The sequence below is a fragment of the Megascapheus bottae genome, chromosome 15, assembly GCF_031878675.1.
Source record: "Megascapheus bottae isolate mThoBot1 chromosome 15, mThoBot2.hap1, whole genome shotgun sequence".
In the NCBI taxonomy this organism is placed as follows: Eukaryota; Metazoa; Chordata; class Mammalia; order Rodentia; family Geomyidae; genus Megascapheus; species Megascapheus bottae.
This window is the reverse complement of record NC_143523.1, coordinates 24,493,512-24,514,101: the sequence shown is the minus strand read 5'-3', so window position 1 is coordinate 24,514,101 and position 20,590 is coordinate 24,493,512. Positions and strand designations below refer to the sequence as shown.

The window sequence follows — 20,590 nt, the reverse complement described above, 5'->3', positions numbered from 1 at the left end:
CAGTAAGGAAGTAGAGATGTGGCTCAAGTGTTAGAACGCCAGCCTGGAAGCGAAAAAAGCCGCCGAGCGAAAGCGTGAAGGCCTGAGTTCAAGCCCCGATACGCGTACCAAAGAAACGCCTTTTTTCTTTTCTTTTTCTTGCCAGTTTCACAACAAGCAGGCACTCAATGAATTGGTGGCCCACAGACAAGCTGTTAAGAAAGCAACCAAGGCCCACCAGCCAATTGGAAGTAAGGGGCGGGGCTAGAAGGGTAGGAGGCAGAGGGCGGGGCTGACCCAGGTTTGGCTTCTAGGACATGCGCAGTCTTCTCCGAAGGTGACAGGATTAAAATGCGAAGGCCGCGATTGCGCAGGAGCGGCTTCTGATTGGCCAATGTGTGCGCGCGAGGGGCCGTGCTTACTCGCAGCCAAGTAAACAGGGTTGGATGGGGGCGGGGCCACGCGTGTGCCGGGTTCTGGTTGGCCAGGCGGGAGGAGGGGAGGACCGCGGATTGGCCGTGGCCGCCAGCTAGGCTGTGTGGAACGCGCCGGGACCCGGAGCCGGCGGCCTGAGGGATGGACGAGAAGAGCCCACTAGTGTCCCCCGAGCGGGCCCAACCCCCGGAGTACACCTGCCCATCGGGCTCGGGCACTCACTTTCCGCAGGTGCCGGGGGGAGCAGTCCGCGTGGCGGTGGCGGCCGGCTCCGGTCCCTCTCCACCGAGCTCTCCGGGCCACGATCGGGAGCGGCAGCCGCTGCTGGACCGGGCCCGGGGTGCAGCGGCCCAGGGCCAGACCCACACCGTGGCGGCGCAGGCCCAAGCCCTGGCCGCCCAGGCCGCGGTGGCGGCGCACGCCGCGCAGGCCCACCGCGAGCGGAACGAGTTCCCGGAGGACCCCGAGTTCGAGGTGGTGGTGCAGCAGGCCGAGCTGGCCATCGAGCGCGGCATCTTCCCCGAGCGCATCTACCAGGGCTCCAGCGGAAGCTATTTCGTCAAGGACCTCCAGGGGGTGAGCGCGGGGGCGGGGACCGCGGGCGCGGGGCGGGTGGGGCTCGGGAGCAGTTCGGGGAGGAGGGGAGCTGGAAGGCTGCGAAGGAGAGAAACTTCCCACTGCCAGCCCCGAGCGGGATTTGGCAGTGTCTCCGAGGACCTGGAAACCGGGCGGGACGAAGGAATAAATCTGAGCCCTGTGTTCAGGGGGAAGCGTGAGCGGAAAATGAAAAGAGGAAATTGGCCTGATCGACGCCGGGGGCTCGGCGGTCGGGTGTGGTGATCTGCCTCTGGATCTCGAGGCAGTAGATTCAGCTTTATTCCACCGTCGGCCTCCAGATGTGGGGCCTGTCTTCTTTTTGGACGGAAGCAGTTTGTCTCTGTTCTTTTTTTTTTTTCTTCTTTTTTTGGTGGGTTGTGGGGCTCGAACTCAGCCCGGGCCCTGGTCCCTGCGCTCTTCCATTCAAGGCTAGAGTTCTCCCACTTCGGACCAGAGCGCCACTTCCGGTTTGCTGGTGGTTAATTGGACCCTGAGCTCCCGATCTCAGCCTACTGATTAGCTAGGATTGCGGACGGGAGCCATCAGCGCCTGGCAAGTTGGTCGCTCTTTTGTTGAATTCAGTTGCATGAGTTGTGCTGTCTTCTTGTCATAGCTGGAGGTCTCTTGTTCACAATCATGGGTCATAGTGTGGGTGGATGTACCAGTTTCATCTGGCCTGGTTATCTCTATCAGCTTTCACTTTCTCTCCAGAACTGCCGGTACTTTTCAGTTAAAGCAGAATTTTGCTGACCTTTATTTTGTCCTTTGTATACAAAGGGGGTTGGAGATGGGATGGAATAAGGCAAAAGGTGATTTGGGCAGCTGAGCAGTGAGCTTTTATCCTTTTAAAATTGCAGAGGAATTTAAGGCACTTGACTCAGATCAAACCAGAGTTATCATTGGAAGAATAGAGTGTCAAAAATCATCAAGTAGGGGCTGGGAATGTGCATTAGTGGTAATGTTTGCCTAGCATGCATAAAGCTCTGCGTTGGATTCCTCAGTACCACATAAACAGAAAAGGCTGGAGGTGGCACTGTGGTTTAGTTGATAGAGGGCTATCCTTGAGCAAAAGAAGCTCAGAGACAATGCGTAGGCCCTCAGTTCAAGCCCCAGGATTGGCAAATAAATAAATAAATAAAAATCATAAAGTTTTGCTGGATGCCAGTGGCTCACACCTGTGATCCTGGTTACTCAGGAGGTTGAGATTTGAGGATTACCACTTGAAGCCAACCTGGGCAGGAAAGTCTGTGAGACTATCTTCAATAAACTATTCAGAGAAGGCCAGAATTGGCAATGTGGCTCAAGTACAAAGCACTAGCGTTAAGCACAAAGAGGCTCAATGCAGCAACCAGGCCCTGACTTCAAGCCTCAGGACTGGCCAAAATAAGTAAATAAATCAGGTCTTCTCTTGAAATTTCCAGATGTATTAGAAATGGTTCTTCAAGCAAGTGTGTTGTTGTTATACAGCTTAAAATAATGACTTTCAGAGTGGCCTTAAAACATCCCTTCACTTCTCTTGTTTGCATGCTTCAGATGGGCAGTGTGCTCTTTTGCTCGAGGAGTCATGAGTGGGCAGGATGGTCTGTGACTTGGAAGTCTTGATCAAGTTATTTGAATAATGCAATTATTCATGTAGAATTATCCCTGAGTTACCAAGAACCTGAGAGCAATTCTGCCATCAATTCTGTTCACATAAACTGCTTTGGGGAAAGCTTTGAGGGGAATCATTCTTCCCAAGGTTTGGGGTAAGGGAATTTCATTTCTAGAAGTGAAGAAAGGTGAATGTCCTGAGGGCTAAATGTCAGCAGAAGCTGGAGATGTGGCTTAGTGGCAGAGCACTAATACACCCAAGGCCTCTGGTTTAATCTCTAGAAACACACACACACACGCACACACATTTTTTCATCTTTTTTGAGAACAATAAAATTTAAGATAGGAATTTGGATTATTGTAGGAGAGGGCAGTTAATGTTTCTGCTGATGACAGAATGGGTTTAACATTTCGTTTGCTAGGTACAGGAGGAGGAAAACTTTTTTTCATGACACTGTTAAACCTCTCCAGGAAGTATGTCAGGTCAGCTGAGAAGTGATCTGGTATTCTGACAGGTAGGAGTAATGGGATCTGTAAACCTTCCCTCCCTGGCATGTAAAAAGTACCATTTCCTCAGTATATACACAGAGCACAGACCACAGTTATGTTTCTCAGTGATAGTCAAGAGATCCACAGCTCCAACATTTGCCAGTCTTCTTGTTAGGGGGAAATCAATACACAAGATACTTAGAAAAACTTAATAATGTGACTGTCTTGTTCCCATTGAGGAAAATGTGCTTGAGAGCAGAGGGACTCTAAAATGTTGTGGAGGGTTAGACCATAGACTCCCTGTAGTTGATATTGTCACTGTTGACTCTTCCTAATGTATGTATGTATGTATGTATGTATGTATGTATGTATATATTTTTTTTTGCCAGTTGCGGGGCTTGAACTCAGGGCCTGAGTACTGTCCTTGGACTTTTCTTAAGGTTAGAGTTCTACCACTTGAGCCATAGCACCACTTCCAGCTTTCTTCTATGTATGTGGTGCTGAGGAATCAAACCTGGGTCTTCGTACATGCTAGGCAAGCACTCTGCCACTAGGCCAAACTCCCCACCCCTGTATTTATTTTTTTAGAGTCCTACTTTTTTTATTGTTATTATTAAAGGTGATGTACAGTTACATAAGGTAAAGAGTACATATTTCTTTTTTTTTTTTTTTTGGCCAGTCCTGGGTTTGAGCTCAGGGACTGGATGCTGTCCTTGAGCTTTTCTTCTCAAGGCTAGAGCTCTACCACTTGAGCCTCAGCACCACTTCCAGCTTTTTTCTGTGTACGTAGTACCGAGGAATTGAACCCGGGTCTTTGTGCATGCAAGGCAAGCACTCTACCACTAGGCCAAACTCCCACTCTAAAGAGTACATTTCCTTCTTTGTTGGTCATGGGGCTTGAGCTCACTTTAAGCCACAGTTTTACTTCCTTGTTTTCTTGTGATTAATTGGATATAAAAGTCTTGGGACTTTACTGCCATGGCTGGCTTCACACTGTGGTCCTCTCTGCCTTCTGTATAGTTAGGTGTGAACCCCCAGTGCCTGGCTAAGAGTGCATTTCTGTCTTCCAGTTTTTTCCCTCCCATCTCTACCCACAAGTTGCAGAGTTCATTTTAAACAGTATCTAATGAGTACTGCAGCCTTAATTTATCCTTCATTCCACCATTTCTGTGCTTACCCTTGACCTCCCAAAGACAGATAAACGTGACAAAAATAAAACACAAACCACAATGAACAAAACAAAACACTTTTTTTTTTCCTTTGGTGAGTCATGGGCCTTAAATTTTGGGCCTGGGCACTGTCTCTGAGCTCTTTAGCTCAAGACTACCACCCTACCCCTGGAGCCACAGCGCCACTTCCAGTTTTCTGGTGGTTAATTGGAGATGAATCTCTTGGACTTTAGTGCTCTGGGTTGGCTTTGAATTGAAATCCTCAGATCTCAGCCTCTGGAGTTGCTAGGATTACAGGCGTGAGCCACCATGCCCAGCAAAACAAAACACTTCTTGTTTCCAACTCCTAGAGTTTATTTTGAGATATGTAGGATAGGCTCAGAAAAAGCCAGAAGTGGTGTTGTGGCTCAAGTGGTAGAGTGCTAGTCTTGAGAAAGCCCGTAGAGAATGCCCAGGCCCTGAGTTCAAGCCCTAGAATTGGCAAAAAAAAAAAAAAAAGTCGCACAGGCTTTCCTGGGCTGCTTCAGCTCCCAGTTCCTGAGCAGCTGGGATCACAGGCCAGTGTTAAATATTATTTTATGATTAAAAAGGCACATAGGCATTGTGTCTTTTTGTTCCTCTCCTAAGAATGTCCTCCTTTGGTCTCATTGTGTGTGAATGCCTAGAGTCTTATGTCATTTGTCATGTGTATTTTAGATCTGGCTTCTACATATGAGAGAAAACATACACTGTCTTTCTGCGCTTGGCTTACCTCATTTAATATGATTTGTTCTAGGTCTATCCATGTCCTCACAAATCACATAACATTAGTTTTTCTAATGGCTGTGTAAAATTCCATTGTGTCTAGGTATCACGTTTTTTTAACTCATTCATCCGTTGTCGGGTATCTGGAGTGTTTCCATGATTTGGCTAGTAGGAATAGTGCAGTAATGGACAAATGTATTTATTTAAGCTCTTATACAGCATTACCAAATACCAAGTCCAATTTCAGTGCTTTATAATTAATAACTCACCTAACCCTCATCACTACCCTCAGAGATGAGGACTATTATTTTTCTCACAGGTGAGGTATGTGGTGTGTTACTCATTTGCCCAAAGTCTCAGAGCTAGGGAATGGTAGAGCCAAGCATAGGAGCCCTGGAGGTTATGATCCTAACCTCACCGCTCTGCTGTCTCACAGGTAGGCATCTGAACTGCTGGTTTCTCTTTTCAGCTACTGTTTTGGTTAGTATTTGAATTTGTCTATGTATGACAGACATGGTTAAATAACAGTGACTTGAAAAAAGATTCATTCATCTGTGGTGTAAAAGGAAGGCTGCTCAGGGCTAGTATAGCATTTCACTTCATCCAGGATTCAGCTATGCTTAGTGACCGGGTGGTTTCTACTTTACCCTCCAAGGTGGCTGCTCAAGCTGCAGATATCTTATCATTCAATTAAAAGACAGAAAGGAAGACACTGTGTCTCCACCCTTCCCAGAAGTTGCACCAGAGTCTTCTGTCTACATTCCCTGTCACAAAGCAGCTGCACTAGTGGATGGGTCTATAGTCGTTATCTTGCCTAGCTAAAAATTAAGGATGTTGGGTTCTGCAAAGAAAGGGGAACAGATTATGGGAACTAGTAGTTTCTTGGATAACTAATTTGAAACCAAGTCCAAAACATGCCCTGGGTCCATTTCCCAATTTAGTTGTTTTTCAACATAGGATGAGCAAACTAGAACCTAGAAAATGGAAAATGCTGGGTTAGAAGTTATAGTGGAGCTTCTCATGTTACTCTCCTCATTTACATGATTGTATTTCAAGTCTCATGTTCACTCAGGTGTGTGTGTACATGCTGATACTTGGGCTTAAACTCAGGACCTTATAGTCTCATTCAGCCATCTCGGATGATGTTTTACCACTTAAGCTGTGCCATCATTCAGTTGTGTTTTTTGAGCATAATTCCTAGTACTTGGCAGGATGTGTCTGTTTTTTGTTTAGTTGTTTTTTTTTATTGTTATATGTACTGACCTCTGGATTAGGCTTTTTGAGAATGTGTAACATTGCATAAGGCAAAAATAGTATAATTTTGAGAGGATGCTTTTATGACTATTGTCAATAGCAATTCATTAGCTAACACTAGTTAGTATTTACATCAAAACACCAGTGACAGCATCTATAAAGATACTGTGATCTTCAAATTTAAATGTACTTTATTTACCAACATTTTGTCATGAAAACAATGTCTTTATCATCTTTCAAATATTCCAATATTGAATGTACTTCCATCTACAAGCTCCGTTCAAGAAATTGTTACATCCTTCACTTAGTTGAGAGGCATACTGATAGCTGTTATAAAATCAAGGAATAAAATTAGTGTTCTAAAATGTTGAAACAGTTAATCTTAGAAATCCCATACAGATGTAGGTCTTAAAATTTTAAGCATCATTGTCTGGCGCCAGTGGCTCATTGAGCTTGTAATCCTAGTTACTTAAAAGGTTGAGATCTGAAGGTTGTGTTTCAAAGCCATCCCTGCAGGAAAGTCCGCAAGATTTTTTTGTTCTGCTTCTATTTATTTATGTATCTATGTATTGCCAGTTCTGAGGCTGGAACTCAGGGCCTGGGCACTGTCTTGGACTTTCTCAAGGCTAGCGCTCCACCCTTTAGCCATAGCACCATTTCTGGCTTTTTCTCTGTTATGTGGTACTGAGGAATTGAACCCAGGGCTTCGTGCATGCTAGGCGGCGGCGACCACTATCCCACTAGGCAAAACTCCTGGCCCGAATAGTTCACTTTCATCAATGACCAGTGCACGAGTGTGCTCCACTGTTGCACTTTTTCTTCATTTTTCCTCTGATTCTGTACCCCCCCCACCTTCCCACATGTGCATGTGTTATTGTATACATAGTAAGGAATACATAGTCATTAAAAAACAACAACTAAAACAAACAAACAAACAGGGGGCCAGGTGTGTTGCCTAGTGGTAGAGTGCTTGCCTAGCATGCATGAAACCCTGAGTTCAATTCCTCTGTACTACATACACAGAAAAGACCTTAAGTGGCACTGTGGCTCAAGTGGAAGAGTGCTAGCCTTGAGCAAAAAGTGTCCCAAGGACAGTGCCCAGGCCTTGAGTTCAAGCTCTAGCACTGACCAAAAAAACCCCAAAACAAAATCAGAAATAGAAAAAAACAAATTAAGACAAAAGTCCTTTGCTTCCATATCTTTGGAGTTCTTTCAGGATATATATTATTTTATATACATATCATTGTTTGGGTATTGTACCTTTGTGATTCTCTCCTAACACTGTCCTGCTTTTGATTTCACTGTATATGGGTATCTAGATTTCTGTATAATTTGTCATATCCCAATGTGTTTTAAGTTTGCATATCAGGGACAATATACACCGTTTGTTTTTTTGATCTTGCCAAGCCACAGTTTTTAATGGATTAAGCAGGTTGAGCCCATGGCACTGGGGTAGGAAATTAAATACTGACTGAATCCCTATCTCTGCATTATTTTTTGGACTTCCATCTTCTTTTAGGGTTTTATATTTGGAGTATCCTATTAGCTTTTGAAAAAGCTAACATGTAAATAAGGCCTCTGTGCCTAAATTGCTAAATTAAGGACCATCATTTCCTTTCAGCCTCTAAAACAGAGTATAACAGTTATTAGAGTATGGGGCAAGGACCCCAGGAGTTTCTTTTGGGGGTTCAGAGGCAAGTTATTTTCATCATAATTGCAAGGCTTTATTTGCTTCTGTTACTCTCATTTCTTAAGAGTAGAGAATAGAGATATCTGAGATCACAAGATGTGTAATATTAAAACAGATTGAATACTGAGGAAGTTGTGAGAGTACAGCTGTCTTCTATTAAGTCAGACATGACAGATTTGCAAACATGTAAAACAATGCCAGTCTTCCTACTAGAAGGGTTTTGAAGAGTTATTTTTCATAAAATGTGTAATTTATGTTAATGTATAGGAGTCTTATTTTTATTAAGTGAATTAAATCATTTTAACATTTCAGTTCTGACTTACAGTAACAGTTTTTACCTACATAAAGCTTTTGGGGGTTCTTAATACTTTTTTTAATAATTTAAGAATGCGCGCATGTGTGTGTGTGTGTGTGTGTGTGTGTGTGTGTGTGTGTGTGTGTGTTTTACTATGGTTTAAACTGAGGTCCCTTTCTTTGCTGGGCAAGTTCTTTACCATTTGAGCCCTAGCCACACCATAACTCTCCTATTTTGGTTGTCTTACTGCTGTCTTCTCTATAACTTGAATTTCAGGAGTAGGCCACCACACCTGGCTTCTTGATTGAGGTGGGGTCTTGCTGGAGCTAGCCTGCAACCTAGAATTCCTGATCTCTGCTTCCAAGTAGTTGAAATTATAGTCTTGAACCACTGTCTCCAGCAAAAATTAAAGGGAATCTTGAGACCACAAAGATTGAGAATCATTTGCTTTCATATTTACCAAACTTTTTAAAATTATTTTATTTTATTTATTTATTTATTTATTTTTTGCCAGTCCTGGGCTTGAGCTCAGAGCCTGAGCACTGTCCTTGGACTTTCTCAAGGCTAGAACTCTACCACTTGAGCCTCAGCACTACTTCTGGCTTTTTCTATATATGTGGTACCAAGGAATCGAACCCGGGTCTTTGTGCATGCTACACAAGCACTTTAACCACTAGGCCAAACTCCCAGCCCACCAAACTTTTTTTTAAAAGACTTTTATTATAGGTCACCCTGTGTGCTTCACTGTGCAATAGTGAATGATGTGCCCCAATTTTTTTGTTGATTGTGGGACTTCAACTCTGGGTGTGGGTGCTGTCTCTGAGCTCTTCAGCTCAAGGCTACCAACCTACTCCTTGAACCACAGTGCCACTTGTGGTTTTTGTATGGTTAATTGGAGATAAGAGTCTCATGGACTTTAGTGCCCAGGCTGGCTTTGAACTAGGATCTTCGGATCTCAGCCTCCTGAGTACAGGCGTTAGCCATCAGGCCTGCTTTTTTTTTTTTTTTTTTTTTTTTGTGGGTCATGGGGCTTGAACTTGGCCTGGGTGCTGTCCCTGAGCTCTTCAGCTCAAGGCTACTGCCCTACCCTTGACCAGCCCCACTTCCCGTTTTCTAGATGTTAATTGAGATAAGAGTCTCAGGTCCTTTTGTGCCCAGACTTGAACCTTGATCCTCAGATCTCACCCTCCTGAGCAGCTAGGATTACAGATGTGAGCCATGGTGCCTGCCCTCCTTCCCCATTTTTTTTTTCTTTCTAGCTGAGAGCCTGGGTACTATACCTGAGTATTTTTACTCTGCCATCTTGCGCCAGAGCTCCCATTCTGGTTTTCTGGTGGTTAATTGGAGATAGAATCTCATGGACTTTCCTATTTAGGCTGGCTTTGAGCTGTAGTCCTCAGATCTCAGCCTTCTTAGTAGCTAGCATTATAAGTATGAGCCACCAGTGTGTAGCTGACTCCCTCCCTCCCTCCCCTCTCTCTCCCTCTCTTCCTTCACCCCTCTCTTTCTTTCTTTCCTTCTTTCTTTTGAGATTCTCCTGCCAAGATTATAGATATATAGAATCATACCTGCCCAGTTAGTTTTGCTTTTGGGATCTCACTATGTTGGCCAGATTGTCCTAGAACCTAGGACTTATTGCCTCAGTGTCCCTGATAGCTGGGGCTTCTGGTATGGGGCACTGTTCAGCTGAAGGGTCTTTTTTTTTTTTTTTTTTAAATCCTAGGTAAAAATGCTCCCCATTGTCACTGCTGTTTAGCTCTAGTATACTCTTGAGATTCCAGGTTCCAGTAATTGATTGTGGGTTGTATGTATCTTACTTTATTGTGCAATTCTGACTGCTGCTACCTGAGCTTTTTTTTTCTTCTTTTTTTTGCCAGTCCTGGGGCCTGAACTCAGGGCCTGAGCACTGTCCTTGGACTTTCCTCAATGCTAACACTCTACCACTTGTGCCACAGCACCACTTCTGGCTTTTTCTATGTATGTGGTACCGAATAATTGAACCTGGGTCTTTGTGCATGCTAGGCAAGCACTCTACCACTAGGTTAAACTTCCAGTCCCTATCTGAGCAGTTTTACTTTATCTCCTTTGTTAAGCAGCGATGAATAAATGAGTGTTAAGGAAAGTTGTTTTTAAAATGTTGACACAAAATGAAACTTCTACCAAGAAGTACTGTAGATATCGACAGTAAATTAAAGAGAGGATGGTGAGAAAAAAATGTGGCATTTTTGTTCTCAGCTGAATACTGGTGGGTGTTTTACAATTTGTTCTCTGTGAATGAGGAAAGCATCCTTGGTGATTGAGTAACAGGAAATTATGTGAAATGAACATAATTAGGCCAGGCTGTTGCTATTGGTTTTATTTTTATTTTGTTGGCATTAGTGGGACTTAAACTCAAATGTGCTTGCTAGGCAGGCACTGTACCACTTGAGCCACACCTCCAGACCCTTATCCATTGGTTATTTTCAAGGTAGGGTCTTTTTTTTTGTTAGCCCTGAGGCTTGAACTCAGGACCTAAACACTGTTCTTGAACTTTCTCAAGGCTAGTGCTCTACCACTTGAGCCATAGCACAACTTCCAGCTTTTGCTATGGTACCAAGGAATCAAACCCAGGGTTTCATGCATGCTAGGCAAGCACTCTACTACTAGGCCACACTCCCGGCCCTATGGTCTTACTTTTTACTTGGCACACGTACCAGTGTGCCTAAGCCATTTTGCTTTCTCAGTTGCTGGGATTACGAGCGTGCCACTGTGACTAGCCATTAGTTGAGATAGAGGCTCTCAAACTTCTCTTCAACTTGGGTTCCCCTGAGATTTTGATCTCTTCATGTTCACCTTCCAAGGAGCTAGGATTTACAGGCTTGAGCCACCTGGCCCAGGTTAGAGACTGTGTATGTCTAGAAAACCCCACTGCATAGTTGCACAAACTAAATGGTCCTGAGCAAATGTTAACGGAAGTGTATTAAGCTGAGGTCTACACTGAGCAGCATGTGTCTCTCCATTCCTCTGAAAGCCCTTCTGTTTCCTTATACCACTTTTCTCATTTATCTAGCTCGACTAGCATTCTGTGTGGCTGACAAACCCATAATTTCTAGTGTCTTTATCAGTAAGGACCTGGGGGGATATTCAAGTGGTAAAAATTCAAGTGCCTGTCTCAAAAACATAAGGTCTTTAGTTCAAACTGATTACCACCAGAAAGAAGGAAAGAAAGAAAGAAAAGAGTCAATGAAATGCTTTCCTTGTGGTAGAAAGAAGTTAAAAGTATGAGAGATCAGTCTAGAAGTGATGCTTGGTTGAAGTCTTGGTCCTCAGATTCTTCTTTGTTTGAGTGGGTTTAAGCTCTAGCTCTGATATTTTTCCAGCACCACAGTTCGATGTAATGCTTTAGTCTCCCATGCGCAGGGGGAACTAGCTTGCTGAATTCCACATTGTGTCTCAAGCTCTGAGACATGCTTCAGATTGCCTTGTGATGTCACCGTCCTGGCTGGAGAGTTGGGAGTAGATTCGGCAGTCATACTCTTGAGTCTGTTGCTGCTACTGATTTGATGTTTAGAGGCAGAGTTTTAAGCAAGCAGAGATGCCTCTTGCCAACCATTTTGAATATGAAACTACTTCTGAAGATTTAGGAACATATGCATTTTATTTTTGCCAGTAAATAAGTTTATCTTTAAGAAAAAAATTGATTCTTTTTGGATGGAGGAAGAGAATTTGAATTTTTGAGAGATTTTGAAGGAACTACCTCTAGGACTCACCAACTGTTAGATGGGACCTAGACTCTCATGGTGGCAGATGGGTGTATGTTCTCTTCTGTGATCTGCCACTCAGGAAGTGGTATTCATGGGAAAATATGAAGCAGACAAACTTGAGTCGAGTGTGGAGGGAGGAGAGCAGACTCATGTCATATGGAGATGAATCACTTGTTTAGCATATTTTCTTTTCTTTGATTTACCATTGTGGTAACTGGAGGGAATGAAATAAATGTGGCCATGGTGTGTGGAGGAGAGTATTCAGGGGGGAGAGGACCATCGTTTATAGGCATCTCATGTTTCAAGGGACCTTTGGGGATTTTTAATGTCAATCTTGAGAAGAATGTTTTATTATTGGTGGTATTGCATGTCCCTTTACTTTCAGAATTCCTTAAGATAACTCCAGATTATTTTTTCTTCTGCTGTGATTTCTCTCTGATTGCTTTTCTAGTTTGTTGAACTTTTTATTTCAAGGCTTGTAAAAACACAAGAAGATGGGGCCGGGGCTTTGGCCTAGTGGTAGAATGCTTGCCTAGCATGCACGAAGACCCGGGTTTGATTCCTTGGTACCACATACATAGAAAAAAAGCTAGAAGTAGTGTAAGGCTCAAGTGGTACAGCTCTAGCCTTGAGAAAGTCCAAGGACAGTGCTCAGGCCAGGATTGAGCTCAAGCCCAGGATTGGCAAAAACCAAACAAACAAAACAAAAAAAAACCACATACAAAAGAAGAGGGATAAATAGAGACAAGAGGATTGATACAGAAAATTCACCCTCCAACAAAGGACTGACCTTCCTACCTTCCTTCCTTCCTCCCTTTCTCCTGCCCTCCCTCCCTCTCTCCCTCCCTCCCTCTCTCCCTCTCTCTCTCTCTCTCTCTCTTTCTCTTCCTTTCTCTCTTTTCTTTCTTTCTTTCTTTCTTTCTTTCTTTCTTTCTCTCTCTCTCTGTCTTTCTTTCTTTCTCTCTCTCTCTCTTTCTTTCTTTCTCTCTCTCTCTCTGTCTTTCTTTCCTTTCTCTCTCTCTCTCTCTCTCTCTCTCTCTCTCTCTTTCTTTCTTTCTTTCTTTCTTGTTGTGGGTTATGGGGCTTGAACTCGGCCTGGGCACTGTCCCTGTGCACTCAGCTTACGGCTACCGCCCTACCCCTGGGCCTAGGCCTAGGGGCTGTCCCAGAGCTCTTCATCTAATGGCCTACCCTTGAGCCAAGCCCCACTTTCTGTTTTCTAGAGGTTAATTGGAGATAAGAGTCTCAGGTCCTTTTGTGTCCGGGCTGGCTTGGAACCTTGATCCTCAGATTTCAGCCTCCTGAGTAGTTAGGATTACAGGCATGAGCCACAGCCAGCTTGAAGGAGTTTCTTAACTTTATAATACTGATGTTCTTTCAGTTGATTTTTGGAAGATTTACATAGTTCTACAGAGCAATACTGTCTACATATGCACTTTAGAAGCTGGAATTCGATGGTGTTAAATTTTTGTCATGCTATACAAAGAAATGTCCTGTAGGATAAATGGGGCAAGGATACACAATTTAAAAAAAAAAGATAGGGTCCGGAGTTTGGCCTAGTGGTAGAGTGCTTGCCTAGCATGCACAAAGACCTGGTTTCGATTCCTCAGTACCACATACATAGAAAAAACTGGAAGTGGTGCTGTGGCTCAAGTGGTAGAGCACAGCCTTGAGAAAGTCCAAGGACAGTGTCCAGACCCTGACTGGCAAAAAAAAAAAATAATAATATCATAATCCATGGTAAATTAATTCCTTACATTGGAGCCCTCAATGTATGCCTAGGAGGGAAGGAAGCAGTACTGTATTGATGTAAGATTGCTGCCAATGACTCAAGGTGTGCCATTAAGTTGGCTTTTGGATCTTGTCTAGAAATGTACAAATGCACTTATTTTGTTGGTTTGAAGCATGAAGCTAGAAGTTGATACTTATATAGGGAAGAGAGATGGAGAAGAGGTGGGAAACAGCAAAGAAGAACAAGGAGACTTAGCTTCTTCTTTGGCCATATCTTTTTCTAGTAATGGGTTTTGTTACCCAAATGAACTGGTGTCTTACAAGTTAGAAAATAGTCATTATCTGACAGTAGACAGGAATTGTCTGCTTGTGCCTGCTCATTTCCTTTAAGATTTCTGCTGACTTAATCTGGGATTACATTAATTATCTTAATTTGTGCATGCATGTGCATGCAGCCTAGGACCTCAGAAATGCTAAATATGTGATCTACTACTGAATTACACCCCAGATCCCAGCTCACCTTTAACATTCTCTTTTTCTTTCACCTGTGTAGAAGATCATTGCTGTCTTCAAACCGAAGAATGAAGAGCCATATGGGCATCTTAATCCTAAATGGACCAAATGGCTGCAGAAGTTGTGCTGTCCCTGCTGCTTTGGCCGTGACTGCCTTGTCCTCAACCAAGGCTATCTTTCAGAGGCAGGTGCCAGCCTGGTGGACCAAAAACTGGAACTTAACATTGTACCCCATACAAAGGTCAGTAATCCACTTTTGGAAAGCCTTGGTGGGTGGGCCAAAGTTTTGCTTGAGGTGGGTGCAATGGGAAGTCTGGTGTTCTTAAACCTTTTGGAGGAGTAAGTAGTTTTTGGCTCATGATTTGATCATCTGACTAAAGCTATCTTTCAAAGAACACACATGTAGACTTTCAAAGTTCAGGAACTTCACAATTACCTAATGAGATTACCTTGATCTGTGGATCCCAGATAATCCAAACTGATAAAAACATAGCTTTTTTTTTTAGCTTACTGTTAATCCAAACTGATAAAAACATAGCTTTTTTTTTAGCTTACTGTCTTTGAATTTCTTTTTCTTCCTCCTCCTCCTCCTCCTCTTCCTTCTTCTCCTTTCTTCCTCTTCTTCTCCTTTCTTCTTCCTCCTCCTCTTCTTCTTCTTCTTCTTCCTCCTCCTCCTCCTCCTCCTCCTCCTCCTCCTCCTCCTCCTCCTCCTCCTCCTTCTTTCTTCTTCTTCTTCTTTGTTGTCGTCTTCTTCTTCTTCTTCTTCTTCTTCTTCTTCTTCTTCTTCCTTCTTCCTTCTTCCTTCTTCCTTCTTCCTCCTTCTTCTTCCTTCTTCTTCTTCTTTCTTCTTCTTCGCCAGTCCTGGGCCTTGAACTCAGGGCCTGAGTGCTGTCTTTGGGCTTTCTCAAGGATAGAGCTCTACTATTTGAGCCACAGGACCACTTCTGGCTTTTTCTGTTTTCTATGTATATGTGGCACTGAGGAATTGAACCTGGATCTTCATGCTTGCTAGTCAAGCGCTGTACCACTAGGCCAAAATCCCGGCCCCTTTCTTGGACTTCTGAGTCAAGATTTAGGTACAATTGGCTTCTTTCTTTTCTTTATTTCTGTCTCTTCCTCCCTTCCTCTCTTCTTGTTTCCTTCCTTTTTTTGTTTTATTTTGTGTGTGTCGGGGGGGCGGGCACTGAGTTTGAATTTAGGGCCTCACATGTAGGAGGCAGGTATTCTTACAACCAAGCCACATTTCTAACCCTTTTTTTAGCTTGTTACATTTTTTTGCTTGTTATTAGGGTTTTGCTCTTTGCCCAGATATGTACCGGAACCATGATTTGTCTACATTAAGCTTCACATCAAAGCTAGCATAGATAATAAATGTGTATCATCACAACTAGCTCTTGAAAACAGGTTTGGGGGACTTTTATGCCTAGATTGACCTCAGAGTAAAACCCTATTAATTTTAGTGTCTAAGTAGTTAAGATTATAGGCACGATTCACTGATATCACAATTTATTTATTTATTCCTTTTTCTCTTAAGAGAAGATTTTACTGTAGAAATACTGAAGTGTATACTACTATGCCTGGCTTTAGATACAGTATGGAATGGATCAACTGGTGTCAGCTAACTCACTTCTATAAGATCTGGCAAGAAAGACTTTAGTCCTAGGTCTTCCTCACCCATCTTGTATACTGTGGAATTTTGAGACTTGTCTGACTATACCAAAATAGAGGTCCAGGCTGGGGGTATAGCTTTGTGTTTGAGCACTTGTTAGCATGGTTAAGGCCCTGGGTTTAATCCCTAGACAGTAGAAAATATTTTAAAAATAAATGTACCATGGGGCTGGGAGTTTGGCCTAGTGGTTAAAGTGCTTGCCTAGCATACGTGAAGACCCGGGTTCAATTCCTTGGTACCACATACATAGAAAAAAGCCAGAAGTGATGCTGAGGCTCAAGTGGTAGAGCTCTAGCCTTGAGAAAGTCCCAGGACAGTGCTCAGGCCCTGAGCTGAAGCCCAGGACTGGCAAATAAATAAATAAATGTACCGGGGGGGGGGGGGGAAGCGGAGGAGGGAAATGGGGACCATGAAATGAGAAAGGGTATCAATGTTTGTGAAGTAACGCACCTTCTATCTGGCAATAGATGTAACCCTTCTATTAATTACAGTTAAAAATATATGGAAAAAGAAAAAAATAAATGTACCAGATCCAGAAAAATTCACACGTAAACTGTATTTGCACACATTCTGCATGCACTGTAGACTTAGTTGATATTCTGGTGAAGGGCTTAGACCATGCTCTCTTTCCCCATAGAAGTGTTATCCTACATAATTGATTATACTAGTTGAGTCAGAGAATAAAGATTAAATAATGAAACACTAATACCAAAAGTCCCCCAACTTCAGGTCTGTGGAAAGAGTATTTGATCAGGCTTAGTGTTCCCATTTAGCACCACTTTTCTGCCTGCCTTTGAACAGCTCAAATCCTGTCCTTTATGGTTTTTGCTCTCCACAGATATTTAAACCACACACCTTGTACAGTAATGCTCCTAAGTCTCCTGCCTAACCTGAAATTCTCCTTGTAGGCTTCTCCTAGACTCTGGAAACTCTTTGAAATACTCAATCATTATTCTGTAATTTCTTTCCTTTGCTATGCATATAATTGAGTGCTCCTGGCTCTGTGTCAGCCTGCTCTGCTGGTGCTTTTGGAGTACATAGTAGCTAAGGATCAGAAAGCTTTGCTTTGAATTCTGGCTCTGCAGCTTGTGTATGTGTTTGTGTGTGTGGGGGGGGGGGACATAATTGCTATATAGTTCAGGCTGACCTTGAACTTGCTATGTAGTCTTTCTGCCTCATCCTCCTAAAAGTATTGAGCCACCCCACTTAGTTTCTGTAGCTTTATATTTATATGACCCATGGGCAAGTCAGATAACTACTTTAGGCTCAGTTTCTTCTCTGAAGAAATAGAGATAGAAATAGTTTCTGCTGATGCTGGGGAGTTTGGCCTAGTGGTAGAGTGCTTGCCTAGAATGCACAAGACCTGGGTTCGATTCCTACATACATAGAAAAAAGCCAGAAGTGGTGCTAAGGCTCAAGTGTTAGAGCTCTGGCTTTGAGAAAACCGAAGGACAGTGCTCAGGCCCTGAGCCCAAGCCCAGGACTGGCAAAAAAACGAACAACAAACAAAAAACAACAGTTGCTTTGTAGAGCAACTGTCACAGTTACAGAAAATGATTCTTGTAAGTCACATAGCCTAGTGACATGAGCAATGTAACACTCCATATATGTATATTATCCTACTATTTCTCTCTGTCTCTCTGTCTGTCTCTCTCTCTCTCTCTCTATATATATATATATTTTTTTTTTTCTTTTGTGGGTCATGGGGCTTCAACTCTGGGCCTGGGCCCTGTCCCTGAGCTCTTCAGCTCAAGACTACTGCCCTACCCCTGGGCCTGGGTGTTGTCCCTGAGCTCTTCAGGTCAAGGCTACCACCCTGCTCCTGGAGCTACAGCCCAACTTTCCATTTTCTAATGATTAATTGGAAATAAGAATCTCAGGTTCTTTAATGCCCAGGCTGGCTTTGAACCCTGATCCTCAGATTTCAGCCTTCTGAGTAGCTAGGATTACAAGTGTGAGCCACAATGCCCAGCTTACTATATTTTTCTGAACTATTCTAATCAATAATATCACATCACAACCTCTTGCTTCCCCTGTCTCTGATGTTCTTCTTTCCCTGTTAAAGAATCTTTTTTTTTGGTCAGTCATGGCGCATGAATTCTAGGCCTGGATGTTGTCCCTGAGCTCTTCAGCTCAAGGCTACCACCCTGCCCCTTGAGCCACAGCACCACTTCCTGTTTTCTAATAGTTAATTGGAGATAAGAGTCTCTCAGACTTTAGTGCCCAGGCTGGCTTTGAACTGAGATCCTCAGATCTCAGCCTCCTGAGTAGCTAGGAGCCACTGCTTCTGGCTTACCCTGTCAAAAAATCTTGATGAGCTGGGTGCCTGTGGCTCACCCCTAATTTTAGCTACTTTGCAATCTGAGGATTTTGGTTCAAAGCCAGCTGAGGCAGGAAGGTCTGTGAGAATCTTATCTCCAATTAAGTACCAAAAAAGCTAGAAGTGGAGCTGTAGCTCAAATGGTAGAGTGCTAATCTTGAGCAAAAAGCTCGTCCAGGCCCTGAGTTCAAGCCCCCAGGACTTGTGCGAAAGTGGGCGAAGGTGCACACACACACACACACCTTAATGATTTCTAAGGATATTTTGCATCAGAAAGTCCACCAACAGCAAAAAACACTTATCTTCCATGAGACTGAGATGAGACAGAACTTTTCAAGCTTACCATTCAGCTGCTGGAGAATAGAAAAAATCTCTCCCTTCCCTTCCTCCCTTATCCTTGTGACAGGATTCTACCCAGTTGATTAGAGCATCTGTTACTATGGAAACGAGGCTCACATTACAGTTGAGTTTCAAATAGTAATGTTCTAATTCTTACTCACTGGTTGTTTCTGTGAGATATCAGGTGATGATTGTTGCATTATTCATAGGGGAAAAATGGTTTGTTGGGAAGAATGATTTAAATAAATCTGATAGGCAGAAAAGGATACTGGATAGCTTGAGAGATATAGGGTTTTCATGGTAGAAACTTGTAAAATGGCTTTAGGAAACCTCATTTTTCTTCATTCCTATGCCTGAATTTTTCTGATTTTTAAATTGGGACATACCTTCCTACAGTGTTTTGCACATTCATTTTAGGAACTTTGTTGACACTGGAAGAAAGGAGGGAGGGAGAGAAAGGAGAGATGAAAAGGAATTGTTTCACCTCTAAGGTTCATGAGCAGAATAATTATTTGTAAGCTGTGTGTGGTTGATGTTTGAGAGGCTGAGAACAGGATCATGATTTAAGTTCAGCCTGGCCAGAAAAGTTTAAGAGATCTCTTCTCAACTTATGGCTAAGTGGGATGATGTATGTTTGTCATCCTAGCTACATGAGGGTTTAAGAACAAAATGATCTAGGCGAGGCTGCAGAAAAGTCTGTAAGACCCAATCTCAACAGATGAAACTAGACACAGTAGCGTGTCCTTGTCATCCCAACTGCAATGGAAAGCCTAAAGTAGGCAGATTGCAGTTGAGGCACATCCTAGGCAGGAAGCTAGACCCTATCCCAGAAATAACCGTCTTAGGCAGTTGTGTGGTGGCACCTTGCTCCCATTCTTACCAGAAGTCTAAGGTAGAAGTTGCTGGCTGGCCAAGACAAATGGAGAAGTGGTACAGATGCTAGAACAGGAAATGATGTGGCTGTCATTGATGAGGAGGAGAACTGACAGGTGGTTCATCATGGGAAGATTTTTGTCCTCTAGTCTCTATAGAACCTTGGAAGTGAGGATTTTTTTTTTTTTTTAAGTTATGGGGCTTGAACTGGGCAAGGGCGCTCTTCAGCTCAAGGCTACTGCCCTATCCTTGAGCCAAGCCCCACTTCTTGTTTTCTAGAGGTTAGTTGGAAATAAGAGTCTCAGGTCCTTTTGTGCTCGGGCTGGCTTTGAACTTTGATCTCAGCCTCCTGAGTAGCTAGGATTCCAGGCATGAGCCACGGTGTCCAGCTGTATTACTACTATTCTTGTTTTTTGGTTTTTATTTTTGCCAGTCCTGGGGCTTGAACTCAGGGCCTGAGCACTGTCCTTGGGCTTTTTCAAGGCTAGAGTTCTTAAGGCACAGCACCATTTCTGGCTTTTTCTGTGTATGTGGTAGTGAGGAATCGAACCTGGATCTTCGTGCATGTTAGGCAAGTACGCTACCACTAGGCCGAACTCCTTGCCCCATCATTACGACTATTCTTTTTGTGTGTGTGTGTGTGTATATGTTTGGAGGGGGGTCTGTACATATATGACTTTGATAATACTCCACTGGCCCAAACAAGCCATATTGCTTCTGATGTAAGAAAGTTGCATTGTGCATTCTTTCTCTGCTCTGGAGGAAGAAAAATATTGGTGACCATCTAACTTTTAACTTGTTCTAACCTGGATATCTCTGTACTTTCTGCTATAGGTAGTATACCTGGCCAGTGAAACCTTCAACTATAGTGCCATTGACCGAGTGAAATCCAGGGGCAAGCGGCTTGCCCTAGAGAAAGTGCCAAAAGTTGGGCAACGGTTTAATCGCATCGGGCTACCACCAAAGGTATAGCTTGCACTGATGTAGCTTATTAGAGGTGATGGTTTTAGTGGCATAGTCATTCAAGTAGGGAAGCAAGGTACATAAAAACTTAAATATGGGCAATATAAATAATTTGCCCAAAGACTCAAGTCTTCTTCCTTTCTGTCAAGGGCCTGTGGTTTGGGAAAGAATTCTCCAGAAAACAGAGACCTAACTTC

At 43.3% G+C, this 20,590-nt stretch overlaps 1 protein-coding gene across 1 annotated transcript in view; it reads left to right on the top strand.

Annotated features, from left to right (window-relative positions):
• The first annotated feature begins 463 nt into the window (after positions 1–463).
• Pi4k2a (phosphatidylinositol 4-kinase type 2 alpha) overlaps positions 464–20,590 on the top strand; it is a 29,366-nt gene continuing 9,239 nt past the window's right edge. Inside the window, exons 1-3 of the mRNA XM_090346125.1 lie at positions 464–990; positions 14,270–14,470; positions 20,265–20,396. Coding sequence (XP_090202251.1) covers positions 556–990; positions 14,270–14,470; positions 20,265–20,396 — 768 coding nt within the window. The 5' untranslated portion in view covers positions 464–555. The remainder of the gene's footprint in view (positions 991–14,269; positions 14,471–20,264; positions 20,397–20,590) is intronic.